A 20938-nucleotide genomic window follows, 5' to 3' on the forward strand; every position below is an offset into this window, starting at 1 on the left:
GATATAACTAGCCTCCTTTGTCTCCCACTTAATAAACCTAATTCCTTAGGTCAATCAGGCAAAGTTCAAAAGATGACAAAAATTAATTGCGATGTCAAGGACACTTTTATCAATTAATATTAATTTCAAACTTATGAAGTCAGATACATTTAGCCTTCTGTAAGAACTATCAGGATGATTAGGAACAAAAAATTGCTTGAATCAATTGTAAATCCAAACCTGTGCTATACTTTTCAAATGCACCAGCATGCTGCATACATCCCTCTGAATATGACAATCCTGATACTGAACTTGACCTCGTACTAGCATCCTCGTCCAAAAAAATTCCAAGATGTTGGTTGGAGTTTGCCACTGTAAATTCCATCTCTTGATGAATATCACATGGTTCCTTTCTTTTGTGTGATCTTTGCTCTTTGAATTTCTGTGATACTTTCTTTCCCCTAGGCCATTTGTAATCCAAAGAACCATTGGCTCCACACCCTCCAGAGTGCATTGGCATGTAATTTGCAAGAGTTCCTTTGGTCCTCCATCTCGATCCACAGGCATTGCATAGCACTGGCTTCTCTGGTGGCCCATTACGCCATAATGGCGTAGCTGCATCATCATTCACAGATTTGTTAGATTCCATAACTTAACTACCTCGTGAGCTGGAAACATAAGCACACAAAATATATGTTTCATCCAAATACTTCCTTTCCATGCTACCATCTAATGTGTGATGCCCTTTCATAATACTTCTAAGTTCTTGATCTACTATATCAATAAACAGAATAATTCCCATCAGGGACAAAGTATCTTTAAATCGAAGATACAAAAGGGACAAGGGGAGACTTTGATTACCCTTTAATCTTTGTCAATTCGTTTCCAACAAAAGCTATACATGATAATCAGATCTAGGCTAAATGTTGAAACTAACAGTAATTGAATATCAATGCCGACAATAAAGAAACGTGCTTCCCTTATCAAAGAATTTTAGAATTGGCTAAGTGTGCATGAAATGTTCTGCATGGGTTGCAAGAAAATGGCAGTTTAAGATAAGACAGGATAATTTTATTGATGTCCACAAATGACCAAAAGATAAGTCAATGGTAATAGAGAGTACAATTATGAAAATCTCTAGAACACTCTTAGACGCTAAAATGTTATCAAAATAAAAATATGAAAATGTCAATGACAAAAAGGGATAGGAAAAAATAGAGGTGGTAAATTGTACAAGGCATGAGGCGTTGGCTCAACATCAACATCAGAGCTGCAAAATAAAAATAGAGGAAGAGTAGGTGGAAGAGGTATCCATGTCGCCATCTCTCACTAAGAAGAAACCAATGCAAACTTGACGATGTCATTTGGAGACTCAAGAGTGCTCGATACTCGGGGAACTTGGCTGTAAAACCCCAAGAGGTGCTCCAAAGCAAAAAGACTTGTCTTTCCTAACATCTAAGCCTAAGTGGGAAAATATCTTGATGGAGGTCTGGCTACTCGCACTGACCCAAGGATGAATACTTCAAGGTGAGCAAGTTCATATATGAGGTACAATAAAGGTAATGGGTCTCCCAACCACACAAGAAGGAGTCCCTTGTCTCACTACTAGACTGCCATATGGCAAAAAGCAAAAAATTCTACCTAATGCTTAGGGCTACCACATCTCGAATATATAAATTTAGGCACCTCTGATCAAGGTAGGGAATGGTTGTTGATTTTCTAGTGCAATTAGGGTTAGCACAATATTTCTGAAATTCTAATAATTACTTTTGATGTAGATTCTCTTTTATCTTATTTCAATATATCATTCAGCAATTATACTTCAAAAATTCAACAGTGGAACAAGAGAGATCACAATGCACAAAAGAGAGACAAAATTTATCCAAGGAAATGTTGAGAAATCCAAGGAGTGGCAGTTAAACGATTTCTCTTATTATGACATTAACTTGTGATGTTTTTCATTATTAGTATTAGATCTTTTAGTTATCTTTTCTTATCATCAAGGTTAATGCCAAGCAGCAAATAGAAGAGAACACAAGATGTAGGCATGCTACCAGGGCAAAACCCTACTCTATGGGAAAACCCAGTCAAAATTCTTCCTTCAATAGATTCAAGATGAGACATCCAAGACCCTTACAATTTAGAATCGAGACTACCTCCATCAAGTCAACCTCCTTTCACTTCTCATTGTGGTGTCACCGAACCTTCCTCATTGTGATGGCGTCGAACCCTCATCACGGTAGTGGCACCAAACCCTTATCATGTGTTTGCACCAAGAGAACGCCTTATTCTATGGCATCTGAATTTATTTTAGAGAGATCCAAGCTTCTTCTTCTATGTAATAGCACTTTTGTGGCAACACCGAAATCATCCATGCAATTCACTATAATCTGCACTAGTCTCTTAGATCTGATCTTTCGTGGCAACACCGAGATCATCCCCTGTACCCGATCCGAGCTCCCATAGTAGCACCGAAAAATATCCTTTGAAATTCCTGTCTAAACTGTGTTTTGAGCGAAGGCCTTTGGCTGGTATATTCCATAAAATAGTTTGCCATGAATCCATGAATAATTGTGTCTCCATTTAAGGTTGGGCCAACATTTAGGCCGACTTGTTTGAGGCTGACAGCAAGGATGCTTTGAAGAGATTGATGATGATCAAGGAGACTTTGATGCATGTGCCTTTGACTAATAAACAAAATGACTTTGACCCAAATAAATAATCCTAAAGCCTACAATGGAGGCTTGACCTATACATTTGACCCAAGCTTGAAACCCATGCTTTAACAAGTCAATTAAATTAATAATAATAAATTATTTTGCTTTCTTTTGACAAATATATTACATTTTGACTTCAAGTACAATTATGAAGACCGAACCTAGTTACATTCTTCAACAATCCCTCTTAACTAGGGAGGTATTCATATTTACATATAATCAAAGAGGTACATGGAAGATCTCACATCATCTATGAAGAAGTTTAGGCAGCGCAATGCCATGGACTAGATTCCTGACCAGGGCAATCTATCCATTGGTCTCTCAACATTTTAGGCACCGCAATGCCACGGAAAAGATTCCTGACCAGGGCAATCCATCCAGGTGGGACTAATATGGACTCAAGCTTTCAGCCTCTATAGGTACCATCAGGCTTACTTGCTAATCATCAACCGAGGGATCTAGGTGTTCATCCAAAAAAAAATCAGAGCTCTACAATCAACACCACCTTTCCAACTTCAAGACCTAGACATCAACATAAAGTGTCGGCCAAATGTTTTCCCAGGCAATGTTTCACTCATAAAGCCTCAACACTCCTTGATTTAGAAAATCAAGGATAACAAATCTCTCCCAATCAAATTGATTGGTAACCAGCATGCTATCAAAACCTTCGAGAGATTCACCTGTACAAACACAACCCCAATCAATAATATACTTTCACATATTCATAAATAAACACAAACCTTCGTGGTTTTTCCTGATGTTGCTTTTCAAACACGATAGGCCCATCAACTGAATCTTTGATACTTTTCTTTTCATACAACAACATATCCTTCAAACTTCATTCTCCAATCAAAACTATGCTCTCCCTCTCAACCAGGGAGATTTTCTCTATCCAGGCTCCCTCTTAATCTCAGGGAGATCTCTTCTTCTTTTCGACATCGGAGAATCTTTAGTGGCTTCCATCCATCTCATCAGAGTTATCATCATTATCATCTTTCACATCAACTTTACTTGCGATCATCTTCACCATCTTGAAGATTATGTACCTGCACAACTTAGATAGCAAGTACAACCAAATCTATAGAAGCATGAAGTTAGTCATATCAGAATCACGGAAGCATTTCAACTTTATATATATCAGATACCCAAACAAGAGATACATACTCTTCAACATATTGCTAGGGACTTTGTCATAAACCCTAGACTACTTCATCAACACCTTTCATTACATCTAAGGTTTCAATGTTTCTACCAATGGTATGACATACCCTACTACAACATATTGCAAACCCTAGAAACAATTCAAACAAATATAGATCTACAAAGTATTTAACAACTTTCAGAATTCATATGCTAGACTTCCTACTAGGATTTCATACAAACCCTAGATATCATATATAAGTTTTTAACAACCAAGAACCAATTACAGCTTCAATCAACAACATGACTAACATCCACTAGGGTTAGCTACAAACCCTAGATTTTCTCATTTCAACATCATCCTAGAATATCAAACTCAGACAAGGACTTATATTAAACCCTAAGACTTATGACCATTAATAATTAGGTCAACACATATATCTAGGAATTCATCATCATGCATAAGCATATCATATGTTAGGCAACATATTAGACATATATCGACCTAGACCAAGCTAGGGTTTCAACTACATGGACACATATATAAACCTAGGGTTTCATTCCTAGGACTTTAAATACCTAACAAGGAATTTGCTTATAGGCCAAACCAAATCCTAGGGTTTCATATCATAGCAAAGCAAATCCTACTATACCAAAATTTCAAAGGAAAGATCTAAGGTTTCATATCATAGCAAAGCAAATCCTACTATACCAAAATTTCAAAGGTTCACAATTTCAAACAACATCATTCAACCGTAACAAGTTAGGGTCTTCATGATCATACCAAAACCCCAAACATGTCATCATCAACAATAGCAATTTCCTAATAACCTTAAGCAAGCTAGGGTTTCATTCATTAACATTACCATTGGCTTACCCCTAGGTTAGGGTTTTCCAAAGAACCTGTGTAGGGTTTTATATGATCAATTAAGAATATGAGGGTATATTTATCAAGAGATGAATCACCCGAAACAAGAATCATTATGATTCAAGACAGTTACACATATCGATGTTAGTAATGTAATGCAAACTTCAAAAATACGATGATCATACTTTTAAGAGAATCTAGTAAGGTGTATAGTTTGAGCCATAACGATGTTAGTAATGTAATGCAAACTTCAAAAATACGATGATCATACTTTTAAGAGAATCTAGTAAGGTGTATAGTTTGAGGCATACCTGGGGATGTTCCTTGGCAAACTTGGTAAGGATTCCTTGAAGTGTTCTCCTTGTATTAAGCCATCATCTTTTATACCTATAGCACACACTTACAAGAACAACAGGTGATACCAAGGACATAATTTAATTTCTTAAGTTAGATGTTCTACATAATCATGGAGGAGGGAATCTTATGATAAGTTGTTCATTCTTTCAAACATCAGTAGGACTTTTGACATCACATGTAAACCCTAGAAGATAAGGATGTAAGTTATCAATCTTTATAAGCAAGGATCATTTAATATTAGATAATATTGCAAATCTAAAAGCTCATGAACATACACACCTTATGATTACATACCTCTAATTTGATAACTTATTAGACTTGTTGTAGTAACAATTCTTACTTGCTTCCTTGTACTCAGATCCTCTTTCTTCAAGTTGGTTCCTTGGACTATCAATTTCATTTTTCCATAGGACAGACTTCAAATTCCTTTCATAGTCTTCAAAAGAATGGTTTTAGGTCTCGGATTTGTGCTCAAAATTTTTTACCAGACTTGAATCAACTTAGTATTTTGGAGGTCAATATGTACTTTGTAGCATGTAAGCCTTTTTCACATTTCGGTCCAAGATCCTAATTATACATTGAGGCAGCTTCCTTACTTTGGTCATACTTCAATCAGTCTAGGTGCTTTATTTCTATGATAGCAACGTAGACATGATTGGGTCCCTTATTACTGTGATGGCAATATAGAAAAAGTTTTATGACAGCTTCAATATCTCGGTTTGAGTTATATAATCTGTCTATATGAATAGTCTTCCGAACTCCATTTCTGAGATATCAAACTTGATCTCTGAGATATATTGAACTCTTTTCTATTCTGTAATTGTGTCGAGATTGTAGTATTATGGTAGCATCAAAGTTGTAGTACCACTGGACCTGAACCGAAATTAACTTACTATGTACACCTGTGATATCTGAATTTTCCTTTGCTACATAAATTTAGTATGCCAAAACCTTGTTATATGATTTCATCGAAACCTTCTATGTATTTTGAGTGAAGTTACATTTTCTGAAACTGATCTGAAATCCTATATACTGAACTGTGACTTCACCGATTCTCATACAAATTGATTTGAACTTGTCATCTTGAGGAATATTGGAATCCTCCTCCTTCTGCAAGGTGTCTTTAATATGGTGAATGAACTAGCTCACTGTAATTTGTTATCCATCCTTTCAAGATACCTCAGAATATTAGCCCAAAAATGTCCTTGGGATCTTGATCTTGATCTTCAATGCAAACAGATCCTTTCACTGAGAATACTTCAAATATGTATAAGTGATCTTCAAACTGCCTTTGACCTTGACCATAGCTCTGATACCATGTTGAGAAATCCAAGGAGTGGTAGTTAAACGATTTCTCTTATTATGACATTAACTTGTGATGTTTTTCATTATTAGTATTAGATCTTTTAGTTATCTTTTCTTATCATCAAGATTAATGACACACAACAAATAGAAGAGAACACAAGATGTAGGCATGCTGCCAGGGCAAAACACCACTCTAGGCGAAAACACAGTCAAAATTCTTCCTTCAGTAGATTCAAGATGAGACGACCAAGACCCTTACAATTTAGACTCGAGACTACCTCCATCAAGTCATCCTCCTTTCACTTCTCACTATGGTGTCACTGAACCTTCCTCACTGTGGTGGCATCGAACCCTCATCACTGTAGTGGCACCGAACCCTTATCATGCGTTTGCACCGAGAGAACACCTTCTTCTATGGCATCAAGAACTTATTTCAGGTAGATCTAAGCTTATTCATTTGTGTAATAGCACTTATGTGGCAGCACCGAAATCATCCATACAATTCACTGTAATCTTCACTAATCTTTGAGATCTGATCTTTCATGGCAGCGTCAAGATCATCCCCTGTACCCTATCTGAGCTCCTGCAATAGCACCGAAAGTTATCCTTTGAAATTTTTATCTGAACTATGTTTTAAGCGAAGGCCTTAGGCTAGTATATATAGCATAGTTGCGAGGGAGCAAAAGAGCACCAATCCCTCTATGTACCTTGATGTTAGTGACATTGGTTGTTGAACTCCTCTATCATGGCCCTCCTAAAAATGTACGCATCACTCAAACAAAATCTTGACTTGACATGCTATGCTTTTTCTATCTTATGTTAATGCTTAGAGGGTGATATTAATGACAAATATCCCTATACAGATACAGAGGTAATGACAAAGATACCTATGGATATTAATGTTGTTGAATTTTGAAAGCTTGAACCTTTAAGATTGATGAATCATGAGACTCAATATGTTGTATGTTACTATGTTACTAACTTGTGAACGTGGTTGATGAAGATTATAACTTCTAGATGATTGTTGTTATATGGTTCAATCTATGTTTCTTTCTGTTTTTTATATCTAATTCATCATTCTACATGTTTTTGTTGACATATATGTATCAAAATAACAAAACAAAACAAAATATATATATGTGTGTGTGTGTGTGTGTGTGTGTGTATTATATAAAAAATGCTCTGGGATTCGCTCCCAAACCGGGAGCTTCTGAAAATGTCGCTCCGGCACCCGTTTTCGCTCCCGCTCCCAAGTAACACTGATATATAGTAGTTTGTCCATAAAATAGGCTGACATGAATCCATGAATAGTTGTGTCTCCATTTAAGGTTAGGTTGACATGTAGGCCGACTAGTAGGCCGACTCGATAAAGACTTGTTTGAGGCTGACAGCAAGGATGCTTTGAGGAGGTTGATGATGATCAAGGAGTCTTTGACCAATAAACAAAAATGACTTTGAGCCAAATAAATAATCCTAAAGCCTACAATGGAGGCTTGACCTATACATTTCACCCAAGCATGAAACCCATGCTTTAACAAGTCAATTAAATTAATAATAAAATATTATTTTGCTTTCTTTTGACAAATACATTACATTTTGACTTCAACTACAATTACGAAAACTAAACCTAGTTACATTCTTCAACACGAAAACCCACTACAAGGAAAAACCCAACAACCTTTTTCAATAGAGAAATTCTTCATGTTCAATAAGAGACACGCTTAGACCTATGATCAAACCTGGTCTTCTCCTCCAAGTCAAGTAACCCAAATTGAAGCTCCACTTCGTTCTGCCTACCTAATCCAGAAATTTTAGCTTCACAGCAACTGTCCAATAGCCCATAATTTTCGCACCCTAAAGTTGCTCAATAACCCAGGGAAATTCTAGACCCTTGAAGTTGTTGCCCCAAAAATATGTGAATCACAAAAAGAGACTCTTTTCCACAAGTGCGAGTTTATGAGAGAGGAGAGAGAGAAACTCGACCTTCTTTCTTTGTGCTTCTTTATCCTTCTTGACCTCCTCCGCTTACCCAAATGTTGTCTTGAGTGAGGAATGTAAATCTGCCAAATGAGGAGGTCAAGTTGCCTTTATATAATAGTCTATCTAAGGTGAAAAGACATGTTTCTTGGCCAGGGTCGACTTGACTAGGAGGGAAGTCGAACGTCACCTTTTGGAGCCAAAAATTACATTTCAAAAATTCAAATTTACATCTTTTAAAAGTTGCAATGGGACTTTGACTCAAGATAAATTTTCTTTAACTCAAGCATTTATAAAATATGCTCTAAAATGATAAATATAATTACATCAAGTGACCAAAAGTACATTATGAAGACCGACCATAGTTACAAATTCAACACTCCCTCTTAACTAGGGAGGTATTCATAATCACTGTCATAGATGTTCTTAGATTGAACAAATTTCTCTAATGAAAAAGTTTATCCATTATCACTAGCAGCATCATCTATTATCAACATCCAATAGTGGCCATTTCTAGGGCGGTACCAAACCCATGGCAATGTCATCAGCATATCAGGACTCACTCCTCCAGAGTGATTAGACCTCGAATCCTATGGCCACTACCTAGGCCAAAAATGTTGAGACCCTCAACTAGCAAGCACTCACTCAACCTTCCTAGTGAGCACTATGGGCCAAGACCTCACTCAAACCCTTCCTCGTTGCTGATCGAGTCTAGAAGTTGAACCAGACTTCACTCCACCCTACCTGGTGTGTGATAAGGGTCCAAGACCTCACTCCACCCTTCCAGTGTGTGATCAAGGTCTAGATGTTGAAGGACCTCACTCCACCATGCCTATTGTTTGATCAAGGTCCTCTTCCAAGCAGCGCTCACACAACAATGTCTATTGAGCTCTTTGGGTCTCTTGGACCCATTATCACTTTCAAGAGAATGTCCATCCGTGTCGTAGACGAATCAGCGCTCTCTCTCAACGAGAGGGGAGATCTCCACGAGCCCAAGTTTGTCTCTGAAGTACATGTACTTGTCCCTTCGCAACAGTTTCGTTAGAACATCAATTGTTTGTTCATCGGTGGAGATGTACTCGAGCCTAATTGCTCTCCTCTGCATCATGTCGCGGATGTAGTGGGATTCTCTAAAAGCTTCACACAACTTTGATTATTACAGTGTATCACCATCGGTTCCAACTCTTTGCTGAATAGTCTTGCAAACAACTTCCACTGCCATACTGCTTCGGTACAAGCCTCATTGGTTGCAATGTACTCTGCTTCAACATTGCTGAGTGCAATCAACCTCTACTTCCTACTCATCCACGATATCATAGCAGATCCCAAACTGAAGCACTCCCGAGGTACTCTTCCTGTTTTCAGCACTTCCTGCCCAATTTGCGTCTGTATATATCTATAAAGTTGTACATCCCTGTTTGCAACATCCTTTAATCCATAATTCAATGTACCATGCAAATATCTCAATATGTGCTTTGTTGCGAACCAATGCTCATGTCTTGGTTCTATCTAAAACTGGCTCAAAGTGTTCACATCAAAGCAAATGTCTGGCCTAGTGCTAACCAAATATATCAGCATAGCAATCAGTTGCCTGTAAATAAGATGGATCTACCAAACTTGAGTCGGAGCCTCTTAACTTCTTTAAATTAGTCACCATTAAAGTCGTCATGGATTTGCAATCCATCATTCTGAAACTTTGAAGGATCCTTATCACGTACTTCCCTTGACTAAGGAAGACTTTGCCAAGTTTCTGCCATACTTCTATTCCCAAGTAATAGTGCATCAACCCAAGATTCTTCATATCGAACTCGAAAACCAACTACTTCTTGCACTGAAAGATAAGAGGCTTGGCACCTGTCAAAAACAAGTCATCAACATATAATAATAGGATCATAGGTGCATTTTTCACAACCTCAAAGTAAAGGTTTGGATCTGCTTCACTTTTGGTAAATCCCAACCTTGTTAGATAACTGTCGATACGAGCATACCAAGCTCTCGGAGCTTGTTTGAGTCCATGCAAGGCCTTCTTCAACCTGCAAACATGAGACTCCATTCAGCATACCTCAAATCCTTGAGGTTGCTCTATGTACACCTCTTCCTCAATTACTCCAATGATGAAAGCAGTGTTTACATCCATCTGGTGTAGTTCCTGTCCCATAGAAGCAGCAAGTGAAATGATGGATCTAATGGAGGTGTACCTGGCAACTGGATCAAAAGTTTCATCATAGTCTTTTCCTTGTTTCTAGGAGAACCCTCTAGCCACGAACCGTGCCTTGTATTTGCCAATGCTCCCATTTGCAACATGCTTGATTATATATCCACTTGGAAGTCACTACTCCTTCAGGCCTTGGCACAATTTCCCAAACATCATTCTTCATGATTGATTGGTACTCCTCATTCATTGCTTCCTTCCACATTGGTTGACTAGTTGCTTCTTCATAAGTGGAAGGTTCCCCATCAATGAGTTTTGTCATAAGAGTTGCATCATTGGAGAACCTTTTAGGTTTCTTCACTTCTCTAGATGTGCCATCATGAGTTGCATGTCCTTCTGCCTCTTCCAAAGTGGATCTAAGCCATGTTGGTCTCTTCTTGATCTCAGGAACTATAACTAGTTCTGTTAGATCTTGAGGCCCTTCTGGCCTTCCGGTACATTCTGTAGAACTTGAGTGCTCTTCTCTTGAGGTCTCCTGCTTTACTTCTTCCAAGGAATCTATGGAGACTTCCTTAGACCTCCAATATGACACTTTTTCATCAAAGGAGACATCCTAGCTAACCTCAATCCGTCGCTACTCTAGAATGTAAATTTTGTAGGCTTTTGAAGATTCACTATATCCAACAAATAACCCTTTATTTCTTGAAGGCTCAAGCTTATTCCTTTTATCCTTAGGAACATGAATATATATAGGACAACCAAACATTCTCATGTGCCCAACCTTTGGCTTCCTTTTGGAGAAGGCTTCTTCAAGAGTCATACCTTTTGGAACTTTATCAAGACTTCAATTTTGAATGTACACAGTTGTTCATGATGCTTCGCCCCATAAGAACAACAGCAAGTCCAAATCATGCATCATTTCCTTGACAGATTCTTCAATGGATCTATTCTTTCGTTCCCAAAACGCTTTCTAGGTTCTTTGGAATACATGTGCCCAAGCCTCCCTGCAAAATTTGAGACTTAGAGCACATCTGATGCTACAATAAATCAACAACTCTACGTTGCCTCTTATAGATCTCTCTATGCCTCCTCTGCAATGTATCCTCGGATCAGGTAACTCTCCGACCGAAAAACTATCCTTGCCCCTCACTGCAAGAAATCTCCTCGATGACCTCTCCTGCAACTGTTGCGCTGCTCTCTTGAGAAAATCGATCTCTGATCTCTCACTTGATGTGTCTTCCAAATGCCCATCAAGCCTCTTCTTATAATCCTCTCATTGATCAATCAACAGCCCAGATTAGATTCTAATCAACGGCTCATATCATTTTGACTTGATCCTTGTCTTCTTCTAGAAGTTTCACACCCAGTTTAATTAATACCCTTTAATTATTTTAATTTCCTGAGTTTAGACTTAGGCATCCATTAAAAATAATTAATTATTTTAATAAAACTGTCTCGGGGTGGAATTTTCCAAAACGATTTTTGGGTATTCTTGAATACATGTGTCCTAGATCACCGGATTCGTCCAAAAGCCCTCTCGAATCGTGAATCCGACACGATTCGCTACGGATTCGTGTCCAAACTGTATGACACGTCGTGTCCCTCTATGACACGTCGTGTCCTATAACGTGTCACGATTTGGCACAGCGTGTCGCGATTTTAGGAACGTGTCCTGTTTCTGGGACTCGTTTCCAGCGCGGGTTAAAGGGGCGTGTTTGCTCGTTGACAGGCTCATTTTGCAAGTGATTTGGCAACTCATTGTGCTGTTGCAGCGAGGAGCAGACTCTCAGCAAGGAGAATCGACCACCAAACGTCCACAGTCCACCAGGTAAGTAGTCCACCAGATAAATCGTAAAAGAGGTAGCGTGTATTGAATGGAATTGAGATTCAAGTTAGTGGAAGATTTATATTCTTCTTTGGTAACCGTAAAACTTTATTTCATGCCACCGGAAACCTTAGCGTGCTCCAGCTTGTTGAATCCTACCTACGTAACCTAGTAAACCTACCTATTACGCTGCAGTTCTTGATTCATAAGGAATAGACTTCCAATAGACGGTGGAAATATGATAACTTGGAATAGACTTCCGTTAAAAGTTAAAACTTAAAACTTAAAACTGTTGCAGTCAAGTTTCAACACATCTCTCTCACTCCTTTACAGCATATCTTAGTGCAGTTTATAACACAAGTGGACCGTGGTTATGGTGGATCATTGGATCAACCATAATAATATTGATATAACCCTAGCCTCAACATTCAAATGTTACCTTAAATTTATGCAGATAGACAAAGGTGTGTTCAGCAGAACATATTTGATAATCGGCTATTTAACTAGTAATCTCTTTAGGTCCTGCACACATCAGAAGAACAGCATGCTTACATCCTGACCGCATATGATAAAATCTTACTCATGCAGCAAGGACCTTCCAATTGAGGGGCTCTAACTATAAAAAACTGAGGGAAAATGCTCAATCAAATGTTGTGTCCAAAAAGCAGTAAGGGTAAAAAACCTGAAGCATATAACATGACTGGCTGGATCCGGGGTAGATTATAGATACAATGCACTGCCCAGTCTGCCCCAAAAAATTATGCTTCCCCTTGTAGACAATGAACCTTGATGTGCAAAAGAAAGACACTATTCATGGCCTGATGCAATCCACAGGTGATGTCTGTCAGCTATTTTCCTTGGTCACCTTTATATTGTAGACTGTAGTTTGTGCCAAACTTATAAGCATTCTTGTGGTACTGTGTATAAATTTATAATACATTGAAATAAATACAAGAAGAGCACCTACAGCAGTGTGTTTATAAACTGTTTGATGAAATGTGCCACTGAAAACTCAGTTGCACATCATCTATGCAATAAATTGGTAATGGTAACAAATTACAATTCAAATTAATGTTGATTCTTGTTCATTTTTTTTACAGGTTGACGTAACAGTGTTCATGGCTCAATCAAAGGCAGTCGTTAGGGGGCAAAGGAAGGGCAAGAATGTCATGGGTAGAGATGCCCTTCCTCCCCTAATATCATCAGAGTCTGCTGCAAGTAATGTTGAGGGAAGAGGACTTAAAGACAATGATAAATATCCATTGTGGAAATATGTCACAAGAGAGGATGGGCCAAACAACAAGGGAAAGGGAGGAGGCAATGTGCAATGGAAATGCAACTTTTGTAACATTTCTTTCAAAAGCACATATTACCGTGTGAAATCACATTTGTTGGCTATACCTAGTTGTGGGATTGGATCTTGTAGAGCTATTACTTCACAAAAGAGAAAAGAATTGGAAAAGGAGGCCAATGTTGGTATGGAACATGTGGCACTGGCTTCAAAATCAAAAACACCCAAGAATGAAGACCCCCTTCCATTTTTGAGGAAAGCCACCACCAAATTTCCATTTGAGAGTTCTACTTCTACTGGGGGACAAGCATTAAAAAGAAGATCACTTGGTCCAATGGACAAGATTTTCCAAAAAGAGAGACGGGAAGAGCTTGATCTCACCATTTCCTTCTTCTTCTATCAAAACTTCATATCATTTAATGTTGCACGTTCACCTTTATTTGTTGAGATGTGCCGAGCTCTAACTCAAGGGGCTCCAGCAGGGTATGTGCCTCCTGGGTCAGAGAAGCTGAGAACCACATTGTTGATGAAGGCAAAAAAAGAGGTGCAAAAAATGCTTGAGCCTATTATGGCATCATGGCCAACATCTGGGGTTAGCATTGTTTCTGATGGATGGACAGATCCAGCACGACACCCAATCATAAACTTCATGGTGTCTTCCTTGAATGGTCCAGTTTTCATGAAAGCAGTGGATACACTTGGCGAATACAAGGATGCACAATTTATGGGTGAGTTATTTATTAAAGTTGTTGAAGATGTAGGTGTTGAATCTTGTGTGCAAATCATTACAGATAATGCACCTGTTTGCAAGGCTGCTGGCATGATTGTGGAAGCTAAATATCCACAAGTGTTTTGGACACCTTGCATTGTCCATTCATTGAACTTAGCACTGAAATCCATTGCTTTTGATGTGCTTTGGATTGGAAGCATTATTGAGGATGCAAGACATATCCGTAACTTTGTGCAAAATCATACAAATGCCCTCACTATCTACAAGGAGTACAGCAATCTATCATTGTTGAAGATTGCTGATACACGGTTTGCATCTTCATTCATGATGTTGAAGAGGTTGAGGGAGGTCAAGACTGCTCTTGGGTCCATGGTTATTTCTGAGTTTTGGTCTTTTTGGAGAAAGACAGATCAGGCAGCCTCTAAAAGAGTGAAGGACACAGTACTAGATGATGCTTGGTGGGAGAGGGTAGATCTAATTATTCGGATCATGGACCCTATCATCTCTTTGATTTGAGTTGCAGATACAGACAAACCCATCCTAGGAGAGGTTTATGAGGGATGGGATTCCATGATTGAGTCTGTGAGGAGCATTATTCTACAGAGTGAGTGCCCCCAGTATGAGACATCAACAGAGGCCTTCTGCGATACCATACATGATATTCTTGTCAGCAGATGGGACAAGAATTGTACACCTTTACATTGTTTGGCTCACTCATTGAACCCCAAATACTACAGCCATGAGTGGCTGAATGGTGGACCTTCCCGCAGATTCCCTCCTCACATGGATGGTGAAATCTCACAGGGGAGGAAAGAGGCATTGAGGCGGATTTATCAGGATAGTGCATTGCTTGCTGAGGTGGAGGATGCCTTTGCAGAGTTTTCCACTGGCACTGGTCGATTTGGAGGTTATGATGTGATTAGAGACAGGGGGGTTAAGAAGCCCTATTCTTGGTGGGCAAATCATGGGGCAACAAGCCCTCCTCTTCAGCAGTTAGCCATGAGGCTCCTCTCTCAGGTGACTTCATCCTCTTGTTGCGAGAGGAATTGGAGCACATATGGGAATTTGCATAATGTGAAGAAGAGCAGGCTTGAGCAGTCCAGGGCAGAGACAATGGTGTATGTGCACACCAACCTTCGTCTTATTTACAGGCAAAGGGAAGAGTGGTTGAGGGGAAAGACAAAGATGTGGGATGTCTTTCCTGATGATATGGGTCTGGACACCACTGTTGAGTTGGCATTGGCCAACATGGATCTCAGTGATCCAGTGCTAGAGCCTGTTAGATTTGATGACTTAGAGGGGTCAACCTCCATACCAGCAGATGCAGAGGCGACTATGGATACAGGGGAGGAGGAGGATGCAGAGGAGAGCAGTGGGGACCATGATGATGGGGACAGTTATGTTGATTCTGATGCTGATTGATGCCTTGAGGCTTGTATACCTGTAGGCTGTAGTTGTTTTATATTTTCTATTTCTATTTGCCATTGGCATTGCACCAACACTACCTATGTAACACATTTTGATTTGATGACTTAATGAGAAAACTACAATTGTCAGTGTGTTTATCTTACTATCTTCATCTTGTAGTTGTAACTTGTAAGTTGTCTTTCAGTTATGAATTATGAATCATGATTTAAATTTGTAATAGATTTATGATTTTATCATTTATGTGACCAGTACCACTGACATTTATTTGAATTTTGTATGTACTATGCATGCTAATAGCTATAGATGAAGATCTATGTTTGAAATCAATAAATTTGTATCATTAATTAAAATTTGTGTAAGAAATATGATAATATCTAATTTTTAATATATATATATATATATATATATATATATATATATATATATATATATATTATATTTTTAATATATATATATATATATATATATTTAATAAAATAATATATAACATGTCCTGTTCCGGGGGGTCAGCGTGTCCCGAATCCAACACCACGAATCCCGAATCCTACGTGTCCCGAATCCCCGTGTCAAGTGACTTAGCATGTGTCCTAGCCTCCCTGCAAATTTTGAGGCTTAGAGCAGATCCGATGCTACCAGAAATCAACAGGAAGTCCCTAAAGATGGTAATTAAAAGGGAAAACTTGTTGAAACAAAAGTTCTAGGAGGCATAAGGCAATTCAATTACCTCTCAAAGTAACTTGATTATAGATTAATGACGGATTAGCAAGGAATAGCAAGATATCAGGATGCTACACTCGTCCAGCAAGGATAGATAGATAGATCGAATCCCTCTGTAATCCAGGTTTTCAATTCAAGTGGGTACGGAGTGATTTCGTTCGATCCCGTCGGTTCAATTGAGTGAATCTCATACCCTGACTTCCGGTTCCAGGAGATATTGATTGACAGATTTACAATGAATGAATGGCTTGGCCTATATAGCCACAAAGAGGTCAGTCGCAATGAAAGGATGTGACTTTTAGAGGACCTAACTAATTATAATAAACAACAACAATTGTCTAAATTAGGTTCATTATTTCAATTCTGAGAAAGAAGAATAATATGTTAAAGAAAAAAATGGCATAAATGGTCCTATAGTTTCCAATTCTGGATCAATCACACACTGGCTCATTCATTCCAGCGGAAGAGGTTTCAGTTAATCAAGTCCAAAGAAATCAAGATCAATAAGTATGGGCTCAAGAACAACTCAAAGGAACTCAACCTCTAGTGAATTTGAACTTAAATCTATAATGTCAAAAGGTTTTTTGATGTTTAGTAAGGTTAAATTACACTAGGGTAGTGTGAAAAAAAATTGATTCCAATTACTAGAAAGTTATCTCTAATTGTTCTACAATTTATTTGTCATTACGGCAAATATCGATAAACTCACAATTGCAATCTTCACCAAAAATAAAATACGCTGCGGAAAATAAACTCGAAGCTGAAAAAAATGCACACACACAATAAAATAAGCACCAATATTTTTGGACAAATAGCCCTCGAAAAAACCCTGAAGGGAAAACCAGTGCAGCAACTGAGGGTTATTTTACTATTATGCAGCAGTAAGAATCTGAGTACAATAATTTGGATGCCCAACTAGAAATCCTCCGGAAAATAATATGGCAAAAATATATTGGAGAAATTATCTCCCTTCTACAACAATTCGGCCTCGCTCTGGACTGCTCGTTCTCTCTCCTCGGCAACACGGCGTCCCTAGAACTCACACTACTGGCCTAGGAAATTCGTACTGCGTGTAATTTGACTCCAACTAAGTCGTCCAACCTCTTTCTACTTGTGGAAATGACTCGCTCTTGTTGAAATTTGGTACCGGAGGACAGGTGGTTCCCTAAGGCTTTGATCTTTGGCCTAGGGAAAAGTGTCCAAAAGAATTTAATTTTTCTCCTAAAGTAACTTTATAATTTTTATAAAGTTAAATCTAATTTGAAAGTGACTTTAAGTGATAAAGTTACTAAGTCTAATTTTAAAGTGACTTTATAAAGTCAATGAAAAATTAGAAAGGAAAAGTGACTTTGGAAATAAATGACTAAGTGGGTCTTTATTAAAGTGGGGTGAATTAAAAAATAAAAAGTGAGATTTAAATGAGCATTTAATCTCAGCCATTGATCTAAATCTATTTCAGCCATTGGATTTAGGGATCACCCAAAAGTCATTTAGGGTTGGGTTAAGGGAGGAAAAGGAGAAAAAGATCATTCATTCTTTCATGAGCAGATTGGGAGAAGGAGAGCAAGAGAGCAAGGGAGATTTCTGGACAAGGAGGAGAAAGAGGCAGCAGTTTGGCACACACACCAAGGCAGCATTTCAGCAAATCTGAACAGCATAAAGAACAAGCAGAAAAAGGCAGATTTAGTGAGCAAAACAGTGAAAAAATTGATTTTCAGCACGAATATCGAGGAGGCGATTTTCTGCACGAATTTCGAGGTCTGTCCGTACAAGTCCGTACGGCCGTCCGTACAGTCCGTACAGTCCGTACGGTCCGTACGTCCGTACAGTCCGTACATCCGTACGGTCCGTACAGTCCGTACAGCCATTTTCAGACTGTCTGTTAGCTGAAAAAACAGATAAGTTTGCTTGCTGGAAAATTTCTGTTTTTGCTGATTTTTTTGCTGAAAAATATTTTCTCTGTAAAAGGCATTTTCCAGAAATAAAGAAGAGCTCTCAAACTGGTTTTCCCCAAGAGTTGTAGGGGGTTTTTCCAGGGTCAAGTTGACCAAAAATCACTGAGTTTAAATGTGTTTTTATGGCTGTTTTAATTGCTGATTTTTTATTTCTGCAATTTCCAGCACTCTGAAAAATTTCCAGAATTTGTGTTTTCAGCAATATTTATTTTTTCAGTCTGTTAAATGTATGGCTATGGGAATGGGCATTTAACTATATGGGAGAAATAAGGTGAAACTGAAAACCGGGGTAGGAAACAGAAAATTTTACATGGTATCAGAGCTTGAGTGCTGAAGGGCAGTTTGGGACAGCAAAAGGAAAAAAAATACAGCTGCTGATTTTTTCACTCAGAAAATTCCAGCAAGCTGATTTTTCATAAACAGCAGTTTTATCTTTACCACAGCAGTGCTATTTTTCAGTTTTAGGACAGCAAGATGTCATTGGGATTGAGGGTGGAGGATAGATTGGATGGGCATACAAATTACAGCGTTTGGAAGGAGAGAATGCAGAGTATCTTTGAGGAGGCAGAAGTCTGGGATATCATGGTGCATACAGCACAGCACCCTGTTGTTGTGCCTACTGATGCTACTCAGTTGGCAGCTTATAATAGAAAGAACAACAAGGGTAAGAGGCTGATTCTAGACGGAATCAAAGACCATTGCATTCCTCATGTGAGAGGAAAGAGCAATGCCCATGAGATGTGGACAGCATTGTCCAATCTCTACCAGAGTACCAATGAGAACCGGAAGATGGTCCTGAAGGAGAAGCTGAAGAACATTAAGATGGGGAATGATAGTGCAGCTGGATATCTCACAAAGATTACCAATGTGAGAGATGAGTTGGCAGCGATTGGAGAGGCCATTCCATCCACTGAGTTGGTGCGTATTGCAGTGAATGGCCTCCCCCGTTCATGGTTGAACTTTGCTGATGGGGTTTGTGCACGTGAGACCCTTCCCACATGGGAGAGGTTTTGGGATGATTGTATACAGACAGAGATCAGGAAAGGACAGCTTGGGGCAGCCAAGCCAGTTGAGCAGGATGAGGACGTAGCACTGGTGGCAGGAGGCAAGAAAGGCAACGGGAAGAAGCAGGCTTCCACAAGCGGTGGTGGAGGCAAAGGCAAAGGTAAAGGTAAACAGGGTAACTCACAAAAGGACTATTCCAAAGTGAAGTGTTGGAATTGTCAGAAGATGGGACACTATGCAGTTGTGTGTCCGGAGAAGAAGAAGAAGAAGGGGAAGAACCAGGATGTGGCAGCTTCAGCTGAGATTGAGGACTTTGCAGGTCGTTTTGACCGGGAGTTTGCGTTCACTACATGTGAGTCCTCTAGTGCAGGATCACCTGCCACACAGGTTCAGAGGGAGCATGCTTTTCCCTCGATTAGCGGAGCATCTACAGGTATCTGGTATGTGGACAGTGGGGCTTCACGTCACATGACAGGAGTCCGGGAGTACTTCTCAGAGCTTTCAGAGAGTGGCACTGATATTGAGGTAGTACTCGGTGATGACAGAGTTGTTAGAGCAGTCGGGGTGGGGACAGTGACATTTCAGAGGGAGTCCAAACCTCCCTTGAAGGTGTCAGAGGTTCTTTATGTGCCAGGGATGAGGAAGAACCTCATATCCATCTCAGCGTTGGAGGACAGAGGATATGAGGTACTGTTCAGGGAAGGACAGGTGTTGATGTATCCCAGGGGCTCTCCAGCTGATTCAGCTAGAGTGATAGGTGTACGCCATGCAAAGGTGTACAAGTTTGCATTCCAGCCCCCTTTGGCATTGAGCTGTAGTACCGACAGCAGAGCTAGCAGTTCTGAGCTATGCGAGATTTGGCACCGCAGGATGGGGCACATGTCTCATGGAGCCTTGAGGACATTGCGGGAGATCACTACAGGTGTGCCAGATTTCAGTACTGATCACCATGATACTTGCAGAGGTTGTGCGATGGGCAAGTTTGCCAAATCCCCTTTTCCCAGCAGTGACAGCAGAGCAACGGGGATACTTGATTTGATTCATTCCGATGTGAGCGGTCGGATGTCTCATGTTTCCTTGAGTGGATATGAGTACTATGTCTTATTCATTGATGATCACTCCAGGAGGACCTGGATTTATTTCTTGAAGACCAAGAGTGAGGTCTTCAAGCGGTTTCAGGAGTTCAGAGCTCTTGTGGAGACTCAGACAGGTCGAAAGATCAAGTCCCTGAGGTCGGACAATGGAGGAGAGTACACCCTTGGAGAGTTTGTTGACTATTGTGCAGAGGCAGGCATTAGGAGGGAGTTCACTGTTCCTTACAACCCCCAGCAGAACGGGGTTGCGGAGAGGAAGAACAGATCCATCATAGGGGCTGCCAAAGCCATGTTATATGATCAGGGGTTGCCATTGTTCTTGTGGGCAGAGGCCTGCAACACAGCTGTTTACTTGCAGAACAGGAGTCCGCATCGTGCCTTGGGGCACATGACTCCGG

The 20938-nt window shown here is 39.5% G+C and overlaps 1 protein-coding gene across 1 annotated transcript in view; it reads right to left on the reverse strand.

Moving 5' to 3' along the window:
• Positions 1-20938, reverse strand: part of LOC149235590 (GATA transcription factor 26-like) — a 224799-nt gene that overhangs the window by 120877 nt on the left and 82984 nt on the right. Inside the window, exon 2 of the mRNA XM_089372158.1 lies at positions 220-594. Coding sequence (XP_089228284.1) covers positions 220-594 — 375 coding nt within the window. The remainder of the gene's footprint in view (positions 1-219; positions 595-20938) is intronic.

The sequence above is a fragment of the Pinus tabuliformis genome, chromosome 8 (assembly GCF_031772625.1).
Source record: "Pinus tabuliformis cultivar Carrire ecotype Pingquan chromosome 8, CPIR1, whole genome shotgun sequence".
Classification (NCBI taxonomy): Eukaryota; Viridiplantae; Streptophyta; class Pinopsida; order Pinales; family Pinaceae; genus Pinus; species Pinus tabuliformis.